This window comes from Primulina eburnea, chromosome 3, assembly GCF_022965805.1.
Source record: "Primulina eburnea isolate SZY01 chromosome 3, ASM2296580v1, whole genome shotgun sequence".
Classification (NCBI taxonomy): Eukaryota; Viridiplantae; Streptophyta; class Magnoliopsida; order Lamiales; family Gesneriaceae; genus Primulina; species Primulina eburnea.
The window spans coordinates 45874121-45901822 of NC_133103.1; the positions used below are offsets into that span (position 1 = coordinate 45874121).

Consider the following 27702-nt stretch of genomic DNA (forward strand, 5'->3'; position numbering starts at 1 on the left):
CACTATGGAGGATCCGGAAGTACGTTCGGATCGGGACATGCATGTGGAGAGGCATATGGAAGAACGTCTTTGGTCCCTCCAGGCAATAACAGCTAAATTTCTAATATTTGTGTATGAACTTAATGCCAAAATGAGAATAAGGACCTTTTTTCTGAGCTATCATATCCTTTTATCCTCTGGAATTCTAATATATAAATCACATTTTCAAATTTATTCAGCCAAATTATATAAACGAGTTAGCACAAAGCAGTGACAGTGATTGACAGTGATCAACTTCAATAGCAGATATATACATATATGCACTGTACTATATACCATTCATAACACTGGCATTAATTAATAAAATACAATTAGCAAATATAAAGCCAGCACACATCAAATCTTGAAACCGAGTGCCTAACTTGGCTGGAGTAGCAGTCTTGGACGCGCCTGGAAGCAGCTTACTCTTTAGCCTGAAAATATTAATAGAGAATTTAGTAATTGTAATTTTTGTTGCATAGCAGCTTAGTCATACACAGCCCCTTTTGGAGGAAATGCAAATCATAATGCAGCTGTATTAATCAATTTTCCTTACAATGCTACTCCTAGACATTCAATAAATCGAGGCCATACCACGCAATCCTCATAATCAGTACAAAGTTCAATAAGGTTGTGTTTGGAACGATGGATTTGATATGATATGATTTCAAATTCCTTGACTTGTCTGGATGGACAAAATTGAAATAAATTTCAAATCCTCGCGAAAGATGGACACTACCATGGAGCCAGACATCCAAATTCACCTAATTGCTTGCAACTCGACTCTGATGTACAAAGGTGTTAAATATATGAAGCAAGGATGCACCAAACCAATAATTTCCTACACTTCGAAGTGAAATAAAGACGTTTCAAAGTGAAAGAAAGGATATCATATATCTCAAAGTGACAAGGAATGGCGGTATCCTTTATGAGACATCCAAAAACAAGCTACGCTTGATGAAGCAACCAAAAGCAATGAAATCACATTTTCTTGTTTCCTAGCAAAGCAGCAATTTGGAGCAATACAATTAAATCAGCTCTCACATTATTTTGCAGCCAAATGTTGGTGACAGGCAATTTAATCAACCATGGCATACAAATAGACCAAACTGTAAATATTGTTACATATTCAGATGGGAAGCAAGGTACAGACCGAGTCAGACGTCACATTCTCCACATAACTTGGACCAATGTTAGAATCACCTATATCAGTGGCATTCAGCTCCAATTTCCTGCAGAGAATGAAATAGACTATCAGTTTGTGCTTGAACATTTTCAAATGGCCTTCTGTCCAGGATGTCTTGTTCTCGGTCCTGAATGGGAAATTAAAAACAAGAACCAGAAAGGAAATGAAATAAAAACCATCCCAACCTTCCATATTCCGAAACAGGGCTTGATATAGGTTCGGAATCAGTATCAGTTTCAAACTTAAAACAACCTCGCGTATCAGTATCCTGCAGAAAAAAGTTCAGTAATATAGTGTAGGAAATTTTTACATGCAGAAATCAGTATACCTAGAAGGATCAAGAAACGACAATCGTACCGCTTTATATCCAGGCATCCAATGAGGTACGCTCTCTGAGAGAATTCTGATATACTCCTCCATAGCCTCTTCAGGACTCGTGTTTCCGAGCTTTTGCCATGCATTCCTTGCACAATGGAATTAGTTGTCTCCATCACTCATATAAAGCGGCTTTCAACCAACCCTGTTATATAACTAGCAATCAAACTATACCGTGATAGCTTTTCGAGGATCTTTGGACCTAGGCTCTCACAGCACTAAGGTTCTCTTCAGAATTTTATAATATTCTATATCTAGAACTTAGATGTTCTCTAGTAATACAATGATCCCATTCTCGGAATGTGATCATTCTACTGCTCCCCAAACCGTCAAAAAAATTAGGTCCTCGAAAGTCAAAACAAGAAAAAGAATCCACGTTTTTAAGTTGAGTTCACAGGAAAGGGAAGGCCGTGGGGATGGGGAATTTCGGATAAGGTTGATGGAAGAGCTATAATCATTGGAAAGGTCTCTATAACTGAGATAATAACCTGAACACAAAATGTGAATGTGAACAGAGAAATGTCATTCGTACTCGGTATGCTAATACTACAGCAAGCTTCCCATGAGAGCTTAGTTGATCTATGATTTCATCCTTTGTGTTTTTCATTTTCTGATTTCATCCTAGTCCAGAAAGTTTACACCATAAACTCAGTGGTTCTTGCATGCTCGCAAGCTAAACTGAACCAAGAAATTTCATCAAAAGAAGCTGCATTTCTTAGACAAATTTGCATATCAGTGATATCCAGCCGCAAGATAACACAAGACACTAAGGTTGTATTTGGACTGATGGGTTTCAAATCCATGGATTTCCAATGTGTTTTCGATGTTTTAGAGAAGTAAGACCATAAACGTAAATTCACCCCTTATAATCTCTAAATAAGAAGTAAGGTATGAATTTAAGATTTGATTTATTGATTCATTGTTAACATAAAACTATAATCGAAATTCATGTAATCCAAATCTATCACCCCAAATACAACCTAAGACATTTTTTGAAATAATTCACATCTACGACATAAAAAAGTATATTGACTGTGTCACCGCCCTATATCATGGCTTCTATTTCGAATCATGATATTTTAAAATACAAGTAGGAATTAAAACTTGAGGGTCATCCCTAGTCATTCACAGTGATAGACCAGATTTGGCAAGCCTAACACTCGCTATCTGAATAGCTACATGTTATTCTCAATTATAAACAATGCAATGCACACCAATATATATAGCAATTATCAAACATGGCAAACCCAAACAAAGATCAAATACCATTTGGCACGGGATGACACCATGAGGGCCATAGGTTGAGGCTCACGACACGGCCCTTCCACCGCAACCTTATGAAGTCCATACAACTGCGTTTTCTTATCGCCATCCAATTTGGAGCACCAATCTACATCTTTCTCCTTCCCCTTTCCTCCATACTCCACAAAATTAACAGCCTCTGCAAATACTTTATCCAATTCACTCCTTTCTAATCCTTCCCAATCATCATCATCAACAACAAGAACACCATCATCACCTCTCGGTTTCACCACGCCCACCTCATCTCCATCACTCAATCCATCATTCTCTCCAAAACCCACAGGTCCATTTTCTTGTTTCTGATCATTTTTCATGTCATCACACTCCAACACAATTCCATTCTTCAGTTCTTCAACAACTAGACCCTTTTCTCCCAAAATCATATCAATTTTATCATCTCCACAACCCTTTTCAACCAGCATTTCATTAATTTCTCCCAAAACCATATCCTTTTCAACAAGCATTTCAGTAATTTCAGACTCCTTATTTTGGGAGTCAACATAATTCATCTCCCTAACATCAAAACATTGTTTCTCAGAACTTTGCACTTCGGAATCAAAATTTATCCCCATTTCTTCAATTTCATGAATCCTTGCTATACTATTTTCATCCTGATTCTTCGATTCAGCGTCATCCAACAGTACAGGCCTTTCAGACCCATTTTCACTTTCATACCGATCGACACTTTTGACCTTAACATCATCAACAAACTTCACCTTTTTTATGCCTTTTGTGGTCATAACTCTAAGCCTTCTGTTCAAAGACACCTCTTTTCTCACAGCAGAAGGAACAGAAGAAATATGATAATCGACGGAGTCAGAAACGGCAAAAGATACGATCTTTGCCACTAAAAAACATAAAATAATAGCTAAAAAAGCTGTAAAAGTTGAGTCTTGAAAAATTTCCATGTTCCTTTTGCGTACCAATCTGATGGGAGAATATCAGAACGGGGAAATGAAGATAAAAAGTTTCGTGAGAGGTTCAAAGATAGTGGGAACGAACTAAAGATAATAATGGACTACAAATTCAATGCCAACATTAATCATCAAAGCAACCAACTGTATCTTACTTGGTTATTCTTTATTTTTTATTTATTTATATATTTTAATGTTAAAAAAAAAAGGATGTTTACAGGGAAGCGCAAAGCATATTCTTTTCCTTCAGCTCTCCTTTTCGGCTACTTTGGATGCTGGTGTCCTTTGGAATATGGGTGACGCTCTGCGCAAATCTTTGTCCAATTTGATAAATTTAAAAAAAAAATTGAAATATAAAAAAATGTAAATTTTTTTATTAAATACAATATTAAAAATTCATTAAATTATAAATTATATTAATGACTTTTGAGATTGTGTTAGTTGGCTTGATAAAACATATGATACGCAATTAAATGAGATTGGAATAAGTAATTTTGATAAATGAAACATTGGTTAATGGTCATATTCTACGAACCAACTAAAAATGGGGGAATCATGTGCACATGGTATGGACTTAGAAGATGTTGTTTTTCACGTGATAAAAATATCATATATATATATAGAACAAGAGTTGACATTAGGTAGTAATTTTTAGGCAACTTTTATGATCTAAAGTCCGGGTTTTTTTCCAGAATATTTGGATGTAAGGATTTGATAGATTTGTACAAATTATACGTTTCATCATCATTTTGTGGAAAACAAAATTATCTATTTTTGGAACAAGAATTCTCTAGAAGAATTAGGGACTTCGGGTGGCAACATGATTCGATATGTTTTTTTGGGGAAAAAAAAAGATTTTTTGGTGATCGAATTGATTTAAGCATAGTTTGAAGAATGTATTTGAAATGAGGTACATCTCTTATATATTTCAAACTCATCATAGTTATCATTACGTCTATTTAAAACTTAGTTTTTTTTTAATGTCGTGATTAGTTTGTTTCTCAGTCTATTTATACGTAAACAACAAAGGTTTGTTGGTTGTTTAATGATATTAGTTTATATTAAAAAAGATTTTACGAATTCAAAAGCTGTTTTAAAGTTTATAAAGTCCCTTTTCTTGATTTGAATTACTACAATTAACAATCTTGAAACCTTGAAAATGTCTCATTATCATTGTCTCTTAATCACATGTGATAATTGTAAATGGTCTAGTGGTGGATTCTATAATTTGCACAAGAGAAGTAATGTGTTCGAATTGGATAAATTCGAAGTTAATGTAATTGTTTGGAAGAGGGATGTTAAAGGACAATGTATCGAAAGACTATCAAAATATAAGATTTGAAGTATCGTACAATTTTCAAATATTTAAGTTACCGTTATGATACATAAAATATTCAGCTAAAGCTACTCCTGTATAAGGAGTGAGATATTGTAATGTAGCAGGGGAATCCGTTATTTCGGCTACGACAATGGTGTAGTCCATGGCACCCCTTTCCTGTAAAGTATTTACTACCTGAGCCACAGAAGATGTTTTTTGCCCAATAGCTACATAAACACATATCGGGCTTTGTAAGACCTCCACGCAAGCCATCGGTCATCGAGCTGCCCTCGTCCGCCTACAAGACACAATATAACGCCTCAAATTCGACGACTGTCCTCACTGTATCAAGACGGGTCTTTCCAGCATGCTTATGTCCTCATTCACACGTACCCTGAGAAACTTCCCAGGGGTCACCTATCCTAAAATTTCCTCAAGTCAAGCACGCTTAACTTTGGAGTTCTTATATGATGAGCTACCGAAAAAAAAATGCACATTATTGATATAAGTAGTACATATCAAATCTTTTAAGCCATCTTCAACTGTACAGTCCATTATATTGAACAGTCTTGGAATCCCTCTCATTCCGGTGTGGCATCGGTTCATTTATATTCCTTCCACCTAGAAGCCCGTCAGGAGCTGCTCATTGTTCGTGCAACCTCATGGCATCGGCGATCACCCCCGCCCTCTTCGGCCCCGGGCCTCACATTCCCACCAGCTTCCGCTTGGTTCGTCCCCGAACCACACCGTACTCGGAGAGGTCGGCTCTGATACCAACTGTAACGCCTCAAATTTGACGATTGTCCTCACTGTATCAAGACGGGTCTTTCCAGCATGCTTATGTCCTCACTCACACGCATCCTGAGAAACTTCTCAGGTGTTCACCCATTCCAAAATTTCCCCAAGTCAAGCACGCTTAACTTTGGAGTTCTTATGTGATGAGCTACCGAAAAGAAGATACACCTTCTTGATAGTACATATCAAATCTTTTAAGACATCTTCAACTGTACAGTCCATAACATTGAACAGTCTCGGAATTCCTCTCATTCCGGTGTGGGGTCGGTTCATTCATGTTCCCTCCACCTAGAAGCCTGCCAGGAGTTGCTCATTGTCCGTGCAACCTCATGACACCGACAATCACCCCTCCATCCTCTTCGACCCCGAGCCTCACACACAACCCCGACCAGCCTTCCTCTACCCCCGTTACCACAAAGATCACGGCCCATCCATCGCTGGAGGGTACAAATTGAGCAAAATGGATAAAATTCGGTTGAAGACCGGGGAGATAAGGGAAAGAAGAGAGAAGAAAAGGGAAGGTTCTCTAGAAGATTTGCTTGGAGCTGTTCACTTTAACTTGGTCGCCTAGTATCTTGAAACTTCTTTGCTTGTGGGGGCAGGAGTGGAAACGTCTGAGAGAGCGTTTCGCGAAAGAATCATGTGGTGCGGTTAAAAGTTTCCCGTTGGGATTCCGACCCTCGTGGTCTCCACCTACTTGCGGAAGAGGTAGGATTCTTTTATATTAAGGTGTCAAGGCAGTCGAAGAAGGCCACAAGTGGAAGCAACCGATGCTTTGTTCACGATCCCTAGCTGCCAGTCCGTGCTTGCTATCATGCTGGCACAAGCAAGGGTTTCGATAAGTTTTACCTACTATTGGATTTGAACCAATGGCTCTCATCGTATGAAAGCGACACTCTAACCGCTGAGTCAAGTAGGTCAAGCTGAGTAAAATCGGATAAAATAGACCCCTATAAGAGAAAGCGTTGTCACTATACGAAATGAAGCAGCAGCTAGCACGCTAAACTAAGATCAACCATTTGGAGAACGCGGAACTTTTATTTTTTGGTCGTCTGTCTTAATAAATGGATTTCGATTCATGTGGTCGTTCTCTGCTGCATTGGTCTTTTCACTCCCCACTGGCCACCATAACAAAATGTTTCCACTATATCTATAATTTTTGATTGGGTGGAAACTGTTCTATCCTATAAAATTTTTGTACATATAAAGAAGCATTGATTTTCATTCTATTTATGTTAAAGTGAAGAGAAATAAATGAGTCGTTATTACTTTCAAGTCTCTACTCTCTGATGAGTAGTTATTGAGAGTTTCAAGTCTTTATATATACATACAAACATATATATATACATACATATATATATATTATATAAAGAAGCATTGATTTTCATTCTATTTATGCTAAAGTCGAGAGAAATAAATGAGTCGTTATTACTTTCAAGTCTCCAATCTCTGATGAGTAATTATTGAGAGTTTCAAGTTTATATATATATATATATATATATATATATATATATATATATATATATACTTAATAAAATAGTCTAGATATATATCAACTTTGGCACATAATAGGAGATGAGAATTTGAATTTATTATTATTATTATTCAACTATAGATTGCAATCCCCCATCCATTAATTGATGCGAAAACTACGATTTTGATATAAATTTTTTAATTTATAATATTTTTTATTTTTATTTTTATTATTATGCAAAATATGAGGTATTGAGGTGTATTTATTATTCATAAATTATTTTATTCAAGTTTTATTCGTACATTTTGAAGCGTATATTTTGAAATAAATTAGTCAATTATTTATTTAATTATTTTTTCTTTCTATTTTTCACTCGCTTGATGATTTAATTTGTTTGTATTCCATCGCGATTTTTCTTTTTAAAATAACATATTTAATCCAACACTAATAAAAACTTGACAAAAATTTGTGTGAGACGGTCTCACGGGTCGTATTTTCTGAGACAGATATCTTATTTGGATCATCTATAAAAAAATATTAATTTTTATGCTAAGAGTATTACTTTTTATTGTGAATATCGGTAGGGTTGACTCGTCTAACAGAGGTTACAAAATAAAATATAAAAGCTTATAAGATAATAATTAAAAAGGTTACAAAATATTTGAAATAAAGAAATGGAATGGTGAGACATAGCATTAATGACCGATTAAATTCTTTCGTCTCTCGCAAGCAAGCTATTATTAACGTAAACAAACATCTTACGTGAGAAGTCGATTAATCGTATAGACTTTAATCTCATCTGTAAATGTTTCAGAAATTCATGAGAACTTTTTCTTATTTATTTTAGACAAAAACTTGTGTGAGACGGTCTCGCGGGTCGTATTTGTGAGATGGATCTCTTATTTGGGTCATCCATGAAAAAGTATTACTTTTTATGCTAAAAGTATTACTTTTTATTTTGAATATGGCTAAGGTTGACCCGTCTCACAGATTAAGATCCGTGAGACGGTCTCACATGAGACTCACTATTTATTTTATATAAATTTACATAATCTCTTAATTCTTATTAAATAATAATAATAATAGATAACATCAAAAGATTTTAGAATATATATATATATATATATATATATATATATATATATATATTAAAATGAATTTAGCCTGGAATTGTTTATGGGACCATTATTTGTCTTTCTTAAAAAATGTAACAGAGACAAGTAATGGTCCCATATATCCATCATCCATGGAACTATGGACAAATATTCAAGGAAAATAAGTTATTAATCTTCAAGTATGGCGAAATTGGGGAAAATTCGACCCTACCCCTGCAGGCACTGCCTGCAGGGGTAGATCCAAGGGCCAGAAAAAATTCTGGCCCATTTTTTTTTATTTTTTATTTTCCCCCCTCCCCATGAAATGAATTTTGGGCCCTTGATATGGTGTGGGGGCACTGCCCCCACACCCAGCGTCTACTTTACCCGAAATTGGTTTGTAACGTCTACATTTTTATAGGAAAAACATTTTTTATCTAACAAAAACTTATGTAAAACAGTCTCATGGATCGTATTTTATAAGACAGATATCTTATTTTGGTCATCCATCAAAAAATATTACTTTGTATGCTAAGGCACTGTTTGGTACATGGGATAAGAGAGGGATTGATAAATAATCCTCCTTATCACATGTTTGGTATATTTTTAAAAAGCTCATGATAATATCATGGGCCCTTGATAAATAATTTTTTAGAAGGATAAATTATCCCTAATAGAAGGTGAGATAATTTTAATTTAATGATAAAATACACTACAAATGACTTAATTACCCTCAATTTATAAATGATTTTTTTATAAATCTATGTTAGTAGGTAGAAATTAAAATCAAATAAATATTTTATTTATTTTTATATATTATATAATATGATAATTATATAAATGAATTCGAGATAATTATATAAATAATTTTTATAAATCTCAATAAAATTATTAGTATCACTCGATTAACCTTAAAAATTAACATTTGACTTGACTCAAAAAATCAAGGGCTCAATTATCATATTATATAATATATAAAATTAGGTAAAAATAATTAAATTATGCAAGTACTATCGACACATGAACAGATAAAAAATATGAACTCGAGCATCAACTTTGAAATTATAAAATTTATTATGATAAGGTTAATTTTGTCATTACAATCTAATATATAAATTTAATCACTCTTATTAAAATCATACCAAACATTAAATATATTATCCTACATCTTATTTATCCTTAACTTATCCTTATATTATCTATCACATGTTTATCCTATCATGTGTACCAAACTATGCCTAAGAGTATTACTTTTTATTGTGAATATCGATAGGATTAACCCGACTCACATATAAAGATTCGTGATACCGTTTCACAAGAGACCTACTCTTTATATATTTCAGTTTTATCAATTTCCAATGAGGATTAAAATTTTATAATTCCACGATCTGTTTATAACTTTGGGGTACAATTTAGTTGACCTTCGAGTTTCACTTCGTGTGTGCGTACTTTTGATACTAAACCACCTTATCCTAGTTATAAATATTTTCTTTTTCTTCACAAGCTTATCCTATCTGCTACATAGTCGGATTGGTGTCAGCATAAAGTGTTTTTGGTTGACCTTCCATTAAGAAAAGGCTTCTAATTGTTCGAGTTAGTAGAATGTGCGATTTCATTCGTACTCTCCCTGTGTAGGAAAAAAGTATCTGGGAGTCCGATTCACAGATAAACTACTAATAGAACTAGATCCACACTACAGCATAGGATCCTCCAGTTTACAAACAGCATTTATCAAATGCATGTAATGTGCTATCTTCTTATTTGATTCATAGTCAATAAGTATTTCCAATTCGCTTCGCATTGATAAGTACTGAATTCGAATGAGATGTTATTTCAAGATCGCAAACGAGTGCAGCTACTGTGGTCGCATCCTACTATTTTCGGCAGCTCGCACCTGGGCAAAGTATGGATGAGCCTGCAGCAGAGACGGAAATGTATATATAAGAACCATTATACTATCTATGAAGTTCAATTTCATTAACGAGGAAAAGATCAAGGAAATTTAGACTGCATTTGATGGATTGATCTCGATAATTCTAGATACACGGATTCAAAGTCCATCATCTATTTTATGTTATAATTCTACAACCGATGATGGATTTCAAATTATTAATTGATCAACTGATTTAAAATCCATTACTCCAAGATTATTTATAATCAAATCTGAACCTTAATGATTTCATTGTTGGGGAGGGGGTTCAATTCCAAGGATGAGGTGGGCAAATCTAGTACATTTGTAAGAATTACAAATAATTTTTTCTTCCGGAATCGGAGAAAAGTAGGGTGGAAGATTTAACATATGAAAAAGAAAAGGGAAAAAGGGAGGGGAGAAGACTGCTAGATCTTACCATTGCTTCTTTGGCCGTAAGCCTGTCCTGATGATCATATCGGAGAAGCTTATCAAGAAAATCAATGGCCTATCATTACGATAACAAACCAAAAAAAAAGAAGTCAACGATATCGCACAGATGAGGTATAATAACTAGATGAAAAACATCACAAGCGTTTAAAGGTAGAAGAAAAAACCTCCGGTGAAACCAGATGCTGATTGTCTGAATTAACAAATCTAGTCCAGGGTTTCCTACTGTGCCTGAGGGAAAGGTAACAGCAGTAAGTTATGGCTAAACCTCGGCCTCGATAAATGGAAATGAATCATGAGTTTTATTTTTGACAACGTACTTTCCTTCATCAATTATTGATTTACAGGAAGTAAAAATCAAAATAAAGAACATCATCCCATTCAATGAGATTTCAGGCTTTAAAAGTTTTTCTCAGGTGCACATGCCTTGGAGTGAGGAATGGAGACAAATCATAGTTACAACAATACCTTCCAACAAGAGCTTCAAGCTGAGAATCCAGTTCCAGACCATATTTATTCAAATATGTGTTCAACTCATCTGTTCCAAGGACCTGCGATGTTTAAGGTCATATAAGCACATTTATAAATTCAGAAGGACTAAAAAATGCATCATTCTATCTGAAAAATAAATAAGTCATAGTGGACAGATATTTCAAACATATAAATTGAAAGCCAACAAAGGTTCAGGAAATTTGATAAAAACCAATTCCTCACAATAGCACATTTAATATTTATAAATGTAAATGGTCCTTTTGTCCTGCAACCAACTTCTTATCTATATTAAAAATGTTGCACAGAAATCTTAATGGATGTTTACTGTGTAAATGTTGACATGGATACAAAAACAATACATCATGTTAATTGTAATAAGAGAGATATAAGTGAGAACTATTAGCTAAAACACTCCAATCCTCCATAGTTCCAGACAAGTTCAAGCAGGTAGTTTCCAAAACAATAAAAATTCCAAAAGTTAATTCGATTAGAAGGGGGGGAGATGTTGATAAGTAGTAATTAATGCAAACTCAAAGAAAAAAGTCATTGCTCCATTCTATTTTTCAGTACAAAAGCTTTTCATGGTAGGTCATAGTTCTCTAAAATATGTTTATCAAAAAGCAACCAGAATCAATACTAAATATGTTGATCGGACAAAAGAAGAATAACAGCGACCAAAACAACCAAACCAAAATAATAGTATATGAATGATTTTTCTGAAGCTATTCTGTGAACATGCAATTAGCTTCATAAATAGAAAGGATTGAATGACAAATTTTTGTAGTATATGAATGATTTTTCTGAAGCTATTCTGTAAATCAATGGCTTTACAAGGACACATTTTTAGCTAGTTTCTAGGGCATTTTAGTGTCGGGAATTTTCGGAACTAGTATCGACTCAAGGAGTGGTCAGTGAACCGGGACGCGGATCGAGACTTCATCAGCGGACTGGTGACGGACACAAGTATAATCCAAAAGCCTTAAATAGTGAATTAAGGATCATTAGGAAAATTTTGAAGTATGTTTGGTAATTCAGGATCTGGCTTAGTAGTGATTTCATTATGTCGGTAGGTGCAGACGAATAAGCTTTCTGTCAAATTGTTTTAGTGAGATACGTGATGTACTGATTGAGATATATAAACGTAGTATACATACTTATATGCTGCATATTTATCTGTTTAGTAGTGGTTCGGATAAGAGCGCTATAGGATGATTATGTTATTTGGTTTCCGCTGTTTAATTGTTGTTATCAAGTTTAAATTTTGCATGCAGCATGCTTATTAGTCTATTTAGTAGTTGCTCGGGTAAAGGCGCTACAATTAATTAGAAGAAATAGCAATTAATAAATCTTATACAGCACCTAATTACTGCAATTTCAATCACTATCGTAATTTCTTAGTACCCTGGCTATTTTGACAAGCTGATCGCGATTATCATGACCATAGAAAAATGGCTCCTTCCGGAAAATCTGCAAATGAGAAGTGATGATAATTCAAATGGCAATAACTACAAAAAAATAAATAAGTTTTTATCAAGAAGGATATTTACCATTCCAGCGAACATACATCCAAGGCTCCACATGTCTAGAGAATAATCATAGTCTTGCAAGTCCACAAGTAGTTCAGGCCCCTTAAAGTATCTAGATGATAAAAATAAGAAAGATAAAAAAGCACAGGTCACAAAGACAAAATAATGGGAACTTTAATTAACTCCATATTGGCATTGAAGAGGCAAAAAGTGTTGTGAGATAGTTATATGCATAAAATTTTCTGAATCAAAGAAACATTATATTTATATATATATATATATATATATATATATATATATATGGGTGAGGGTGAGGGTGCATCTTGATGTAAGTTACCCTTTTGTTTTTATATATATATATATATATATATATCCAATATAAAAACAAAAGGGTAACTTACATCAAGATGCACCCTCACCCTCACCCTACATTACAAATAGATTAAGGAAAATAAGAACAAAACAAAAACCTTGAAGCCACTCGAACATTGTATTCTTTGGCAGGGTGATAAAATTCGGCAAGCCCCCAATCAATTAGACGAAGTTTTCGCAATTCATGATCAATCATAACATTGTGAGGCTTGACATCTCTATGCATTATCCCCTGAGAATGACAATAATCTAATGCCTGCAATTTTGTATATCGGACAGCCATCAGATCAAAATAGATCTTTGACAAAATCACAAAGAGTAACTGTCTTTGGAATTTTCAGTTCACTGATAAACTCTAATCCAGCCTCAGATGCGAAACAAGGATTAAAATTCAAATTGCGTCTATTTTAAAAGATGGCAGTCACAAGAATTCAGAGAAGGAAAAGTCTGTCCTTGTAAAGCCACCAACTACAATTCCAAACTGATACCGCAGTTACCATAACCGGCATCATTAACATATTATTCATGTTAAAGGAAAGCTTAAGCACTAGAAAAAGGAGAGAGCAAGCTGCAAGCATTATAATCTCATTCAAAATTAATTTCCATGAATTCAATACTAGCAAGGCCGTCAACTTCCAGTTTCAAAGATGCGATAAGCCCATTTTCAAATTACTCTTCACCAATTCACAGAGGCTCTAATTAGCTAGAACATCATAACTGAATACCAATAAATGTGTAAATTGACAGTATAAAACTGAAGTTCTTTTGCATGATCAAGTAAACATGTGCTGAACCTTTACTATTTTCAGGTCTATAATTAAATAGAAGCACTCTAGGGTCTAGACGCCCTAAAATTTCATCACTCCATGTGAGCAGCTGTTAAACAGTTGTCTAATAACTTAGCAAGGAACTCAACCCCAAGAAAAAGATGGTATCATGCAGGATAAATAAACAAAGTTCAGCTTCTACACATTTCATTTATTATCTTGACTTGGGTGCTCGCTTGATTACAGGAAGCTAAAAAAAGGTCCAAATACTCTCCGTCATCTTTTAGATTATAATTAGAGAATGAAAGGAGCATACAGATTGGCTGATTAGAGTTTACTAATGTTTTTGTTTTATATTATATATTATTTATCTCTCATGTCAATATTTCACGTGACAAAAAAAGAGAGACGTAACTTTATCATTAGACTTTCAAATTCAAGGCAGGGACATGAACTGATGAACTTACATAAAATCAGAAAGAGGTATGTCGAACTCGAGATCAAGACAAATAAAAATAAAAACTACAAGGCCTATAAAGGAACAGACCAATAGGAAACTGTAAAAGTTCAGGAAGCTAGAAGATTTAACACATAATTGTACCTTTAGAAGCTCATATATGTAGTATCGTATATCATAGTCTGTCAGTGTTGGGTACAAAACTTTAAAATCAGTGCTGTTCACATATTCAAAAACCAAACTAGGAGTTTTTGAGTGCTGATCTCTCACTATATCTAGAAGCTTCACAATATTGGGACCTCCACACAGATTTTGAAGAATTTTTATCTCCCTCTTTATCTGCACAAGTCAACATAATACCATTTACTGTAAAAGATCTTGATGACTTCTGATTGATATCGAATAATTAGAAAAATGTGTCATCAAACATAGAGGCTATCTTTATGTAACAAGATGAACGGTGCAATATACATATGCCTAAAATTGCAAGAGTATCATGAATGGAATGAGGAACAAATCATTCTAACCCTAGAAGGGCAAAAAAAATCATTAAATCTACTTAGGGTACCAATAAATGCCCCAGTTAGACGATGTGAGACTGACGAATATGTAAACTGACCGAGTAAGAAAGATTAGCAACAATAAAACATGATAAATTCTTTTAAATATATATGATGATATAGTAGGGGACAAAGCACCGTGACAAAGGAGAATCTATATGATCGACCCCATTTAGTAGGATAAACATTTGTTATTTATAGAATATTTCTTCATACATTTTAATATGATCTGTTGAAAAGAAAGTAAAACAAAAATCGCAATTTAGAGATAAACATAAAGACCTTGGAACACACATATTTTGGGGTGTGCCGGAATTATATCTTAGAAAACACATATGAAATTGACCTTTTCCAATTCATCAAAATTCAATTTAAGTGGTCATTCAGTACGATACAATGATAATGTTACCTTCTTCTTTTTGACTGGTTTGAGAATTTTGATAATGCACCTTTCTTTGTTTGTGACATTTATACCTTCAAAGACTTCACTGTATTTCCCCCTTCCTACCTTTCGAATAACTTCATAGTCATCTTGATCACTGAATACACGAGAAATGAATGTGCTATAATGCTACACCAAGAAAATCATCAAACAAAGAAAACCCAGCCAAGCAAACAAGTTTAATGAAAAAGTCGCGGGGCAACAACCACCAATATAAAATAATTGTGTCCACTCTACCAGCGGAGACCTGATTATCTCTTTTCCGCATAAAATATGCAAAGACAAAGTATTGTACATTGTGCTTTTTTCCCTGGCGTTGTAAACTGATTCGGAATCTTTTTCTGTTTCCATCCTCACATTGTCCTAAATCATAAATGTGACCATGAAAAGAATCTAACACCAACAAAAACATTTTTTCCTCACTCTTTCCCTTGAATTTCATCGGATGTAACAACTCCATTCTCACCATTTGGAACATCACTTTTTCAATCATTTAGTTTCCTTCTTTGAATTGTCCTTATCCATGAGCTCATTAGTTTCTAGGATAAGATAGTGATTCATTAAGCAATCAGTCTGTCAACGAGATTGCTAATAATAAAATTATGCGTACTGAATAAATAAAAATATATGTTGCTTCAACATACTTTTCAGTAGCAACTAAACATTCCTTGAATCAAACAACTGAAAGGCCCAATCTAATCGAAACCAATAGTGATGACAAACAACTTAAATTCTGAATGACACTAATTTGACTTTTCACCATATCCAAGTTCATGATATAGAATTCTATTAATAAAAAATAACAAATTTCCATCCTGAATAGAGAATTTAGCCAAATGACACAAGATACACATACGAAAAACAGTTTAGGAATCCAAACAAGTAGTTTTCTAGCCCAAATATTTCAACTTAGCATGTTAAACAGGCAAAAATTAATTTAGATCCTCTCGCAAAAAATTTGGAAAATCATTGGCCGACTTTGGTTGGCTTTTTAGTGGAGTACCAACAAAATGTTAGGCAAAAAATTAAAAGTTAGAACTCTTTTTTTTCAAAATTTTTAAATAGATACACTTCATTTCACATTTTAAATCAATTATTATTCACTGAGAACATAATATTAACACTAATTTTTTTCTCTCTACTTTTTTTCAACCAATCAATACACTATTTCACCGATTTACCAATTTTAACATCTCTCTACACCACATCAACATTTAAAAAATTATGGCTAAAATAGATTCAAGATTACATTAAAAAACTGCAGATTTCTACTAAAGTCTAAAAACTTTTCAAGCAGAATTGAATCGAAAACCCAACCGAATTGAATCATTCTTTTTCAGGAACCAGCATCAGACGGACATGGTTAATTCAGAAGGCACTATGCAAAGACAATTTGCTGGGAGAAGACGAGATTTTCAAAAAACAAGAAGGGAGGTATAATTAATGATAAAGACTTTCATAAAGGGCATAGCAAGTCCTGTGTTTTAAGAATTACATTGGATACATAGGGTAAACCAATACTGGAAGTTTGAAACCAATTAACCGCAAAACCTGATTGCCAAAGTGACAAGTTGTTTACATAATATTTATTGAGTTGCGGACGTCCAGGTGCTACAAACACCGATTTGTGTTACAAATAATAAAAATATAACTTCCAACTATTCAAATAACGTGAATTCCAAATTCGATCGTCGGTTCTAATATCCTAAACTAACATGAACCAAAATAAAAGAACTTGATTGAAACGACATTAGAAATGGAAGAAAAGAAACTCACAACATGATTTTACTTTCATAAATCACCAGGAGTCAGCATAATTGCAATAAAAATTGCTGAAAAATGAAAATGAATAAAAACTTGAAAGCAGACTAAAAAAATAAAAAAAATACTTGAAGATGAAAACTAAAGATTTTTGGATAGTGTTTGCAAAATGTTTGAGTGATCGGTTGTGTTCTCCTTCAGATGTTGAATTTCTTTTTCTTCAGATTCCTGAGTTATTCTCCCCACCCCCCCCCCCCCCCCCCCCCCACACACACACACACACTAATCACGATCTTCCCACGATTTCCTCCATAAAACTGATCATCCATCCCCCAAAGCACTAAACTTGGCAACATTTCATTACACTAATGCGATCAGGACCCCATTGTTCCACAAGCTAATTTATGAGTCGAATACAATATACTACTGTTCACGCACACATCGAATCTATCAAGGAAAAACAAATTTCCCAAACTCATCCATATGAAATATTTGAAAAAGTGGGGGAAACGCGTTCCAGAAATCCATACCCCCATTGAACGGTGAGCGACTCGTAATCCCAATAATCTCGCGCGCGGTGAACGTTGACGTCAGCGTAAACGCGAGCTTGCGACATCGCAAGCTTCGGCTCTCCCGTTGGAGAAGATCTACACAGGATTTCGTATCCGGGATTCCGATTACACCTAAATTTTTATTGGTTATTCATTCGTTCATGTGATAAAATGATATTACGAACTGTGCCGGCCGGGTGAGGTAATTAGCTAGTTGGGCCGACGCCATTTTAAAAAATTGGATTTGAATTGGGATTTGAAATTGGAAATCCATTGAGTGAGGGAGAGAGATGTATTGGTTCTAATTTTTAATAATTTTTATGGAGTTTCAAAGTTTAAAGATAATTCAATCTAAATTTTTATATATTCTATAAAAATTTAGTGATATTCAATGTAAATTTTTGTAAAATTTTAAAAAGTCACGTGGTATTCAAACTTGACTTTTAAAAATTCCACAAAAGTCCATTGATATTATAACTGCTAAAATTCTATTAAATATAAGAATTAAAGCCTAAAATACAACAATAAAATGCCAAAAAAAATATTTAATTCCACTTAAAGATTTAGATGTACATTTAATTGAAAAATCAATCAAACTCACATGCTCAATAAAACACTAAAATTTTCATTCTTTTCTCATCCATTTATTTTTTGTATTTGTACTTTTTAAAAACATATTTTTTGTTCCTAACAATAATTTAAAATCAAAATTATTAATATATATATATATATATATATATATATATACACACACATATATATAATGTGTGTGATTGATACATAATTTTAGAAGTTTATCGATACATATATATAAGAATAACTATAATAAAATAAATTTATTAAAATTTTATAAAGTTACCCTAATTACAAATATTTTACCATACTTACTATTTATTTTCAAGTACAAATAATTGTATTGTTTATTTTTCTTATTTGATATATTGTCAAAAACAAAATTCATATATTTTTTACGCAAAAAAAATTACTTAAAATGAATGAAATTATTTTAAATTTGATTATTTATTAATATTGAAAATTATTGTTATTTATTTTTAAAAAATATTAATTATTTAAATAAACATGTTGAATTGAATAATTGAAGTTTAATTGTATTAAATTTAGTGCTGACTTATTTATTATCTTTCGTAAAATCAATCTATTAAAAAAATTATATCGAGAGAAAAATATTTGAAATAAATAAAAATTTATTCACGTTTAATGGTTAATTCAAATAAATATAAAAAATCACAATAATAAATTACAAAATTCATAATGTTCTATAAATTTTTTTACAAATGTTAATAAAAGTCATGCAAAATAAATCTAGAAGATAATGTGAAAATCTTTAAAAATATGCTAGATTTTGCAAAAATATCAACAACACATATGTCTGTTATTTAAAAAAAAAAATCAATAAATTTCTGCAATGAATACGACCCTTTAAATTTGGAAGAAAAAAACTTGTGTGAGACGGTCTCACGGGTCGTATTTGTGAGACGGATCTCTTATTGGGGTTATCCATGAAAAAATATCATTTTTTATGTTAAAAGTATTACTTTTTATTGTGAATATGGGTAGGGTTGACCCGTCTCACAGATTATGATCCGCGAGACGGTCTCACATGCGACTCACTCAATTTGGAAAGTTAATTAGGCCCATTAGTGTTTAATTAAAATATAAAAAATAATTTTGTGAATTTATTAGCCGGATTGCCAAAACGTTCTTTTTTTTGTTGAAAAACAAACACCGATAAAATTTACGCATCGGCGTATAAAATCACCTCAAAATCTCTTATTTTCAAAAATAAGAAAAAGTATCACCAATAATTTAAATAATCAAAAATAATTATTTAATAAAAACATTTTCTATTTTTCAGCCCTCGGGTTTCCGTTTCTCGATCACAAATCGAATAACCTTTAAAAATACATTTTAATGCAACTACGTAGAAAAGTATATTTTAAATATGTAGAAAAGTATATTTTAAATATGTAAATATGCACAATATAATTAATTTATTTAATTAAAACAATTAATTAAAATGCAAAAAATTAGTAACTTGTTTACATGTGGTTCGCGTTGACCTTCAAATTTTCGAAACGTTACAATTTAAATAAACATGTTGAATTGAATAATTAAAGTTTAATTGTATTAAATTTAGTACTGGCTTATTTATTATCTTTCGTAAAATCAATATATTAAAAATATTATATAGAGAGAGAAATATTTGAAATAAATAAAAATTTATTCATGTTTAATTGTTAATTCAAATAAATTTAAAAAATCAGAATAATAAATTACAAAATTCATATTGTTCTATAAATTTTTTACAAATATCAATAAAAGTCATTTAAAATAAATTTACAAGATTATGTGAAAATTTTTAAAAATATGCTAGATTTTGCAAAAATATCAACTCCACAAATGTCTATTATTTAAAAAAAAAAAAAATCAACAAATTTCTACCACGAATATAGTCCTTTAAATTTGGAATTCAATTTGGATGTTTGGTAAAAATTTTTAATATAATTTAAATTTATTTTAGAATTAAAACTAATTTATTTTATATTAAAAAATATTGTATTGCTATTTTTTAAAATGATTTGTTTATTAACAATATTTATATAAATATTCTTATTTTTTTATCAAGGAAAAAAATTATTCCGAACATACAAAAATATTTGTAAGTGAAATTTTTTAATAAATGAAAAAATTATAAGCTTATCAATAAAAATAAATTTATCAAATTTTGATAAATCAAGTTTTATTATTAAAACAACAAAATTTTTAATTGAAATGTCTTATTTATAAAAAAAATTAATATAAAATATTTAAAATTGATTTTGAAATAATTTTATCAAAAATATATATACTATAATGTTGTGAATTGATAATATGAATATAATGTTGTGAATTGATAATATGTTTTTTCGATAAATGATATTTTATAAAATTTGAGAAGAATATTTAACATTTATGAACAAGTTATAAAAATTTATTAGTAAAAATATTTTTATTTCTTTCTATGACTCAAATTCCAGGAAATCCAATGAAATTTTACCTATTTTGCAAAGATTTAACCAAGTTAAATTAAATAATCAAATTCCACCAAATAACAATCTCATTTTGAAATATCATATTTCCAAACATTAAAATGATATTTTTATTTCCAAATCCCATCAAGTCCCTCTAATTCCATTATGTAAAAACCTGTGTGAAACGGTCTCACATGTCGTATTTTGTGAGACGAGTCTCTTATTTGGGTCATCCATAAAAAAATATTACGTTTTATGCTAAGAATATTATTTTTTATTGTAAATATCGGTAGATTTGACCAGTCTCACAGATAAAGATTCTTGAGATCTGCGTCCAAACTTGTGTTTAGCATAAATTCTTCATAAATAAGAAACCTTAAGGTGAATTTTTGTAAGTAATAGCAACCATTACATGATAAGGAGATTTCTAGATCATTTCTGACCAAAAATATATAAAGAGTCGAGATATTTGTTATCCACGATGAATTATATTATTTACCGTTCGTTTCACCTGATAAATAAATTTAAAATATTAAAAGTGGAGCGTGAGTGTAATAAATTGAAATATAAATAATATTGGTCATTCCTTAATTTTAAATCGATATTGGATTAGTTTTTCCATTTATAAGGCGAATTTTTCCACCCAAAATATCTCAGTTTTACTATAATCATGTATACGATCGATAATCACCAACTCAACACTTGGTTCGACTGTCCATGTAGCATTAAACGACGCCGTTTAACAGATCCGCCACGACACAATAATAAAATAAAACATAAACCGCCAGTTTCTCCATATTTTTTAAAGAATTCCCCCGATTCAGCAATTTTCTTGATATATATAAAGGGAAAAAGAACCGCATTTTTCGATCCGTTAAATTTTCAGTTCCTACATTTTGAGTTTGATCTGTAATTTGTTTCTCTGTTCAAGATTGTGTAATTTTTTGGGAGAAATGGCGTCGGCTTTTGATAGGTGGGAAAAAGATCCATTTTTCTCTGCTGCGGAGGAAGTTCAGGAATCTGCCGATAGGTACTTTGAAAAGAATCTGTTTTTTTTTTTCCTTTTTTTATAATTTAGGGATACGGATAAATATTCGGCAATCAATAGAATATTTTAGCTATTTCTGCGTGAAACTGGTTTTTATTCTGTTGTTGATCCATTTTTGTCATGCATTTCCTTTTTTAATGCTATATACGCGAGTTATGTTGTTAGATTGGATGTGTTAAGGTTGTTGAATTTCTATGAAGGATGGAATCAGCTTATAGAAAGTGGATCCATGCTAATAAGGACACCTCTGGACTTTGGAATTTGGATGAGCTCCGACGAGATCTCCAGACAACCCTTGGCACTACCAAATGGCAGGTGATTAAATTACACTAGAATCCATTTACTGGTAGAGTTTTCACTTGGATTTGTGGTGTGAATTTTTTTTTTCCTCTGTTACTATGCTTGTGTTTTGAAGTTGAGATGGGTTTGGGTGCCTTATTGATGCAGTTGGATGAATTTGAGCGTGCCGTGGGTTCGAGTTACACTAGTAGTAGTTCAGTTGATGATGCCAAAGATAGGCATCACAATTTCATAAAAGCAATTGAGAATCAGACTTTAAGAGTAGAAACCACTTTGAATGAATCGACAGTCTCACGTGGCAAGCCACCATTGCCTTGGGTGCGACTAAATGATGGAGAGCGCAACGAGCTTGCGTTGTTCCTTTCAGGACCGTCACCATCTTCCACCATGAATAAAATCATAGGAAAAGTTCATGTTAAGGACCAGGGAGTGAAAAGCCCGCTAGAGGGTGATCGACAGTTAATGACCGAGTGTTCAAGAAGTTCTTCTCATTTGGTTGAGTTGGGTCGAGGAGAGGCTAATGGGGAGATGCTTCCAGGGCATCGTAGGATCTGTAGTGCCAGTGCTGATATTGGCTCCTGGGAAATTGCAATGGATGATGATGTTTTACCTCATGAATCTTCCCAGGCACAACCTGATCAACCCCCCCGAAAGATACCTAGTTTTTCACAGTTTTTGAGTACCATGGAATCATCCATGTCTCAGCTGAAGTGGGCAAAGAATGGTTACAAGAAGTTATCGCTTACAGATCGCGATCAAGAAACCCATACCACATTGCCTCGTTCTCAGAATTTGACAAAAGTCAGTAATTGAATTTCCCTTATTACATTCAAAATTATTGTCTGAAACTCTTTTGCTGTTTATGATTAGTTTAGCTGACGAGGTCTTCATTTTCTGTGAAGGCCATCAACATATGTTATGAGAAGAACAAGAGTTGCCTTGATGGTTGTGATGATTATTATGACAAGCAGCTGTATGGTTGGTACGGTTCCATACAAAGACAGCTTCAGAGGTCTCAATATCAGATGCAATATGGTCGACCTGTTCAAGTGGTTTTCTCCATAATTATCCTCCTGTGCTTGCTTGGTGAGCCTCCTGATTAGTATTTTTCATTATAAATGCAGGTCATTCTACAAAATGTCTCACAGCGATCATTATGCATATACTTTAGTTAAGCCATGTATGGAGTCTGATAGTGATTGTTATGGTTTTACCATTTACTTGTTTTGAGTTGGATCATCAAACTTTCTTCTCTAGTCTATAATTGTTTTGCCAGGTTTCAGACAATTTTTCCTCCTCTTCTCTCTAGAAATTTTAGTGTAGTTTTTCCATGGCCGGACTTCTTAGTTCTTCGTCGAACAGTCAATCAAAACCTTTGAATCAGGTCCATGACTAACTGAAGAGTTTGAAACAGATTTGTTGATATTATTTTTTATATTCCTGTGGAACTAACCCAAGTTAGTACGATTCGAACCCATGAACTGGAATTTGGTTTGCTTCCTAAAAGCTGGTCTTGAAACCGTTTCTGGCTGTGGCTCGGTTCCTATTAGGGGTGTAAATGACCCGAATCGAGCCGAATATGCTGAAAACTTTAAGGCTCGAATAGCTGTATTCGAGCGCTCGATTAGAAACTCAAAAAATTTCAACTTGTTTTGTTCGAGTTCGGTCGATATAGGGCTAGTGTTTGAATTCGGCTCGAAATATTCGAACATGTTCGCGAACTATTCAAATTATTTCTCGAAAATAAATACTTGAAATATTCGAAATCTATTTGTTTAATATATATTTATATTATATTAATAAAATATCAAGGCTCACTAACTCTCGAATAATATAATTTGGGTTCGAGTTCGCTTCGAAAAAAAAGTTCTACTATGTTCGAGTTTGGTTCAGGTTCAAACACGAATCAAATATTTTTCGAGTCGGCACGCAAAGTTCGCGAATCGGCTCGGTTTGTTTACACCACTAGTTTGTATTGCACCTTTTATTTAAACCAGAGCTATTAATTCTTGAGCCTGACCTGTCAGTTTTAGAAATGAAAGTGTCGGATTAAGAACGATGGTCAGGCATATGCGGAACTATCGTAAATAATAAATATGTTTACACATATGTGCTGCACTGAGTAATAGTAGTGCAAAACTTTTACTCTACTAATACATATACACTGCACGGAGTAACACTAATGCAAAAGCTTTTACTCTACTATTGTAATTGGTGGTTCTCTCATTGCTTCTTTTTACCATAAAAACAACTTATCCAAATGTTTTATGTAATATGCCATATTGCTTTGTTGTTTTATTCACGTGCTTTATATTCTGTTACATTGGGAAAATATTGGGTGCTGTTTTTTCATTGTGAAGATGGAAGTGGAAAAAAAACTAGCATGATTTACAAGCAGTGTTTTCTTGCTTTTGAATTTAGTGAACGTGCTTAGAGAGTAAACGTGTAATTTAGATCTGATCTGAGCTGTGGGTTTGCCGTTTGCATATTGCAGCCAGCAATTTTTGCCTCTCAAGTTGTTTCGAGAAGAAAGTGAACAGAATTCTTTGGACTAGCTTCAATCAGGAAATGTATAAATCATTACAATTAGTTGTTTGAAATGCTAAGTATTTATTTTATTCCAATTCGGTGCCTGCTTAATTCCATTATAAGAAACCGGCTAAACATCTATCAATATACCAATTGGCAGTTGGCTACAAGGATGTCGTGGCAATTGTCATGTACTGGATAAGGACCAAAATCTAAAATCCATTATGTGAAGAAATGAAGTTATTGTATTTAATTATTTGCTTTGGCGTGAAATTTAGCAGAGATGTGCCCTTTCATATGATATTATGCCATGCTGTTGTTGCTTCTTTGTTTCCGATACATCCATTCATTGGGATTTAACTTCAAAACTTGGCCTTTGGCGCTTATTATGTCTTTTCTCCTGCAGTTTTATTGGCTTTGCGTGCACTCTGAGGAGCTAATTCCTCTGTTAACTCTGATTCTGGAATTCTCCTGAGGTGAAATTATTATAGAGGTGGCAAATTTTCTTGAGTGTCACTTGACCTAGATAGTTATTATGTCAACTTCTAGCTTGATTTCACTCGCAACTATAATTAAGCACTCAGGATTATGTAGTACAACCAGCAATCCCCTCCCTGTCCTGTATATAATTCGCTGTGGTTATTGTATTGTATGATGCTATAGTAGGTTTTACGATTCAGTTTGGAGCACATCTTGTATGAATTTTATAATCTTGAGTCAGTATTTTGAATCTTAGGATAAGATACATCTCCTTTGATGGCTCATTTACATAGCGTGCAAACTTTTCGACTTAAAACCAAGGTAAATTGGATATGGATACATATACGTTTGCTTTATCCATTGTTATATGCAATACGTTGATGGTTAGCTCTTTAAGTATGATGTTTCGGAGATATGGTTCCTATTAGAAGAGTTAAAATTCTAAACTAAAGTTTGCTTTATTGCAATAAAAGAAATTGGTGTGGTATAATCTGATGTTGCTTGTGCAGAGTGGTCTTATATCCAGCCTCCACCAAAGAAAGGTGGAATATCACATTTTTATGTTTTTGCTACTTTTATTGGACCTCTTACCAAATTTTCTTCTTCTTATTCTTTTTTTCGGTTACAGAAATGGCTGGTTAGTTGTAATATTACTTAGGTTGCGATTTGATTGGAGGATTTGATTTGAGGAGTAAAATGAGTCTATATTGGTATGATTGAAATCCACCGGAATAACTCAAGAAATAACTAGTTGAGATTCGAAATGCATTGTCAAGTAGACTTACCTAAACAAACAATGGATTTATTATTATGGATTTGAAATCCTTAACTTCAAATCTGTAAATTCAAATGCAACCTTATAGATTTAATTGGTCATGCCATTTTGGACTGGGTTGGTTTATAGAAAGAAATAGATGCTGATTTAGATTGAAAATGTTAGATTTTAACCAAATTGGTGTGTGTTGGTGTCAATCTTTTGGTTGAATGGCTATTTATGTAACATTTGAATTTTATGAATTTTTTGGACTTTGTAAAAGTAAATTTTAATAAAAAAATTTGATGTAACATAATTTATCTATTAAAAAAATAGGATAAGCCTGCTTAAAACCGTTGATAATATATTCATATCTTAAAAATCTTAATAATTAAAATTCTTTTCAACTCTGTTGTAGTGTTAGGATTCTAGAATCCATCTGGCCTGGGTGCACACGAACTGTAATTAGCAGTCATGGCACATTCAACGTCAGAGAACTTCAATGTGTTGAATCCTTCTCCTTATCTCTTTTTCTTCTGTTGTGTTTTTTTTTTTCTCCGACTAATTTTGAGAGAGAAACGACCTTCAAATGTAGGCAAAAACTTGTGTGAGATGGTCTCATAGGTCGTATTTTGTGAGATAGATATCTTATTTGGGTCATTCATGAAAAAATATTATTTTTTATGCTAAGAGTATTACTTTTTTATTGTAATATCGGTAGTGTTGACCAATCTCACAAATAAAGATTCGTAAGATCCGTATCACAATAGACTTGCTCTCAAATGTAAATCAATTGCCAGGCTCTTGTTTTACACATCATATTTTTACATAATACATTGTATTTATGAAATATTAGAAAAATTTGCATGTCTTCTATGTATGAATTATTTTTAATATCATCAATGTTAAAAGTAAATTAGTGAATTAATATTGTTTAACTATTAAATCAAGTATACACGAATAAATAAAACTGATTGATATCGTAAAGATTTTTAATTTAATTTTTTTGAAGGGATAAAAGTTTTAAATTTTATTAGATGAATAAATAGATTATTGAATTTTCAGTTGGCTGTATTTGTTTATATTATTTCTGTTTTTACAATCATGATAATATTCTACCATAAGATAAGACTCACCAAATGCGATTTTAATCTACAATTCCACCCATAGACGATAGACAATTCATACAAGAATCAAGAGGCATTTTAATTTTTTTTTTTCCTTTTTGAGTATTGAGAAACATTTTCTTAGGGATATTTAGGAAAATAAATCTGTTCAATCATATCTTTTTTAAAAAAGTATATTTGAAATATATCGCATAAATTCATTTTTAAAAAAATAATGATCGATCAGTATTAAATAACAAAATATCCTCGTTTTCTTACTAGATGAGATCATAATTATAACGGCCCGAAAATTCGTACTTCAAAATTTGCGGGAAATTTTAAAATTTTCTTTTAAAATTAATGGAGTGCCTCATTCATACCAAAAACTGATAAAATGTTTAACGTTCAAAATAGCAGCGGAAGAAATTATTACTTGCCAAAATAACAAGTTAAAGTATTCAACAACTGATAAAATATTTGAGCATAAAAAAAATGGCAAGTGCTGAAACTGAGGTCCTCGGGTGCCACTAATGCCGACCCAAGCTAGCTCACTGGTCCCCGCCCTCGATCCCGACATCATCAGTACCTACAACAATCAAGTCTAGTGAGTCTAAAGACTCAACATGCATATATCGTAAATAGCAAGTAAATAAATAAATAATAAGCTTGCATGCAAGTGAAAATATCATG

The 27702-nt window shown here is 32.7% G+C and overlaps 3 protein-coding genes across 3 annotated transcripts; 1 reads left to right on the plus strand and 2 right to left on the minus strand.

Annotated features, from left to right (window-relative positions):
• Window positions 1–271: 271 nt before the first annotated feature.
• Window positions 272–3944, minus strand: LOC140827646 (uncharacterized). Its single transcript, XM_073190402.1, has 5 exons — window positions 2846–3944; window positions 1562–1667; window positions 1390–1472; window positions 1172–1250; window positions 272–452 (listed from the first exon to the last, which is right to left on the minus strand). The coding sequence occupies exons 1-5, from the start codon at window positions 3787–3789 to the stop codon at window positions 441–443; spliced, it is 1224 nt and encodes a 407-aa protein (XP_073046503.1). The 5' UTR covers window positions 3790–3944; the 3' UTR covers window positions 272–440.
• A 6190-nt stretch (window positions 3945–10134) lies between these two features.
• On the minus strand, window positions 10135–18011 carry LOC140827647 (casein kinase II subunit alpha-2-like). Its single transcript, XM_073190403.1, has 10 exons — window positions 17743–18011; window positions 15419–15548; window positions 14594–14788; window positions 13324–13481; window positions 12875–12965; window positions 12729–12794; window positions 11304–11386; window positions 11003–11066; window positions 10825–10893; window positions 10135–10391 (listed from the first exon to the last, which is right to left on the minus strand). Exons 1-10 carry the CDS (start codon window positions 17826–17828, stop codon window positions 10332–10334), a joined length of 1002 nt encoding a protein of 333 aa, XP_073046504.1. The 5' UTR covers window positions 17829–18011; the 3' UTR covers window positions 10135–10331.
• A 3576-nt stretch (window positions 18012–21587) lies between these two features.
• LOC140827648 (uncharacterized) lies at window positions 21588–25463 on the plus strand. Its single transcript, XM_073190404.1, has 5 exons — window positions 21588–21825; window positions 22044–22158; window positions 22291–22944; window positions 23046–23229; window positions 25079–25463. The coding sequence occupies exons 1-5, from the start codon at window positions 21749–21751 to the stop codon at window positions 25102–25104; spliced, it is 1056 nt and encodes a 351-aa protein (XP_073046505.1). The 5' UTR covers window positions 21588–21748; the 3' UTR covers window positions 25105–25463.
• The last annotated feature ends 2239 nt before the right edge of the window (window positions 25464–27702 follow it).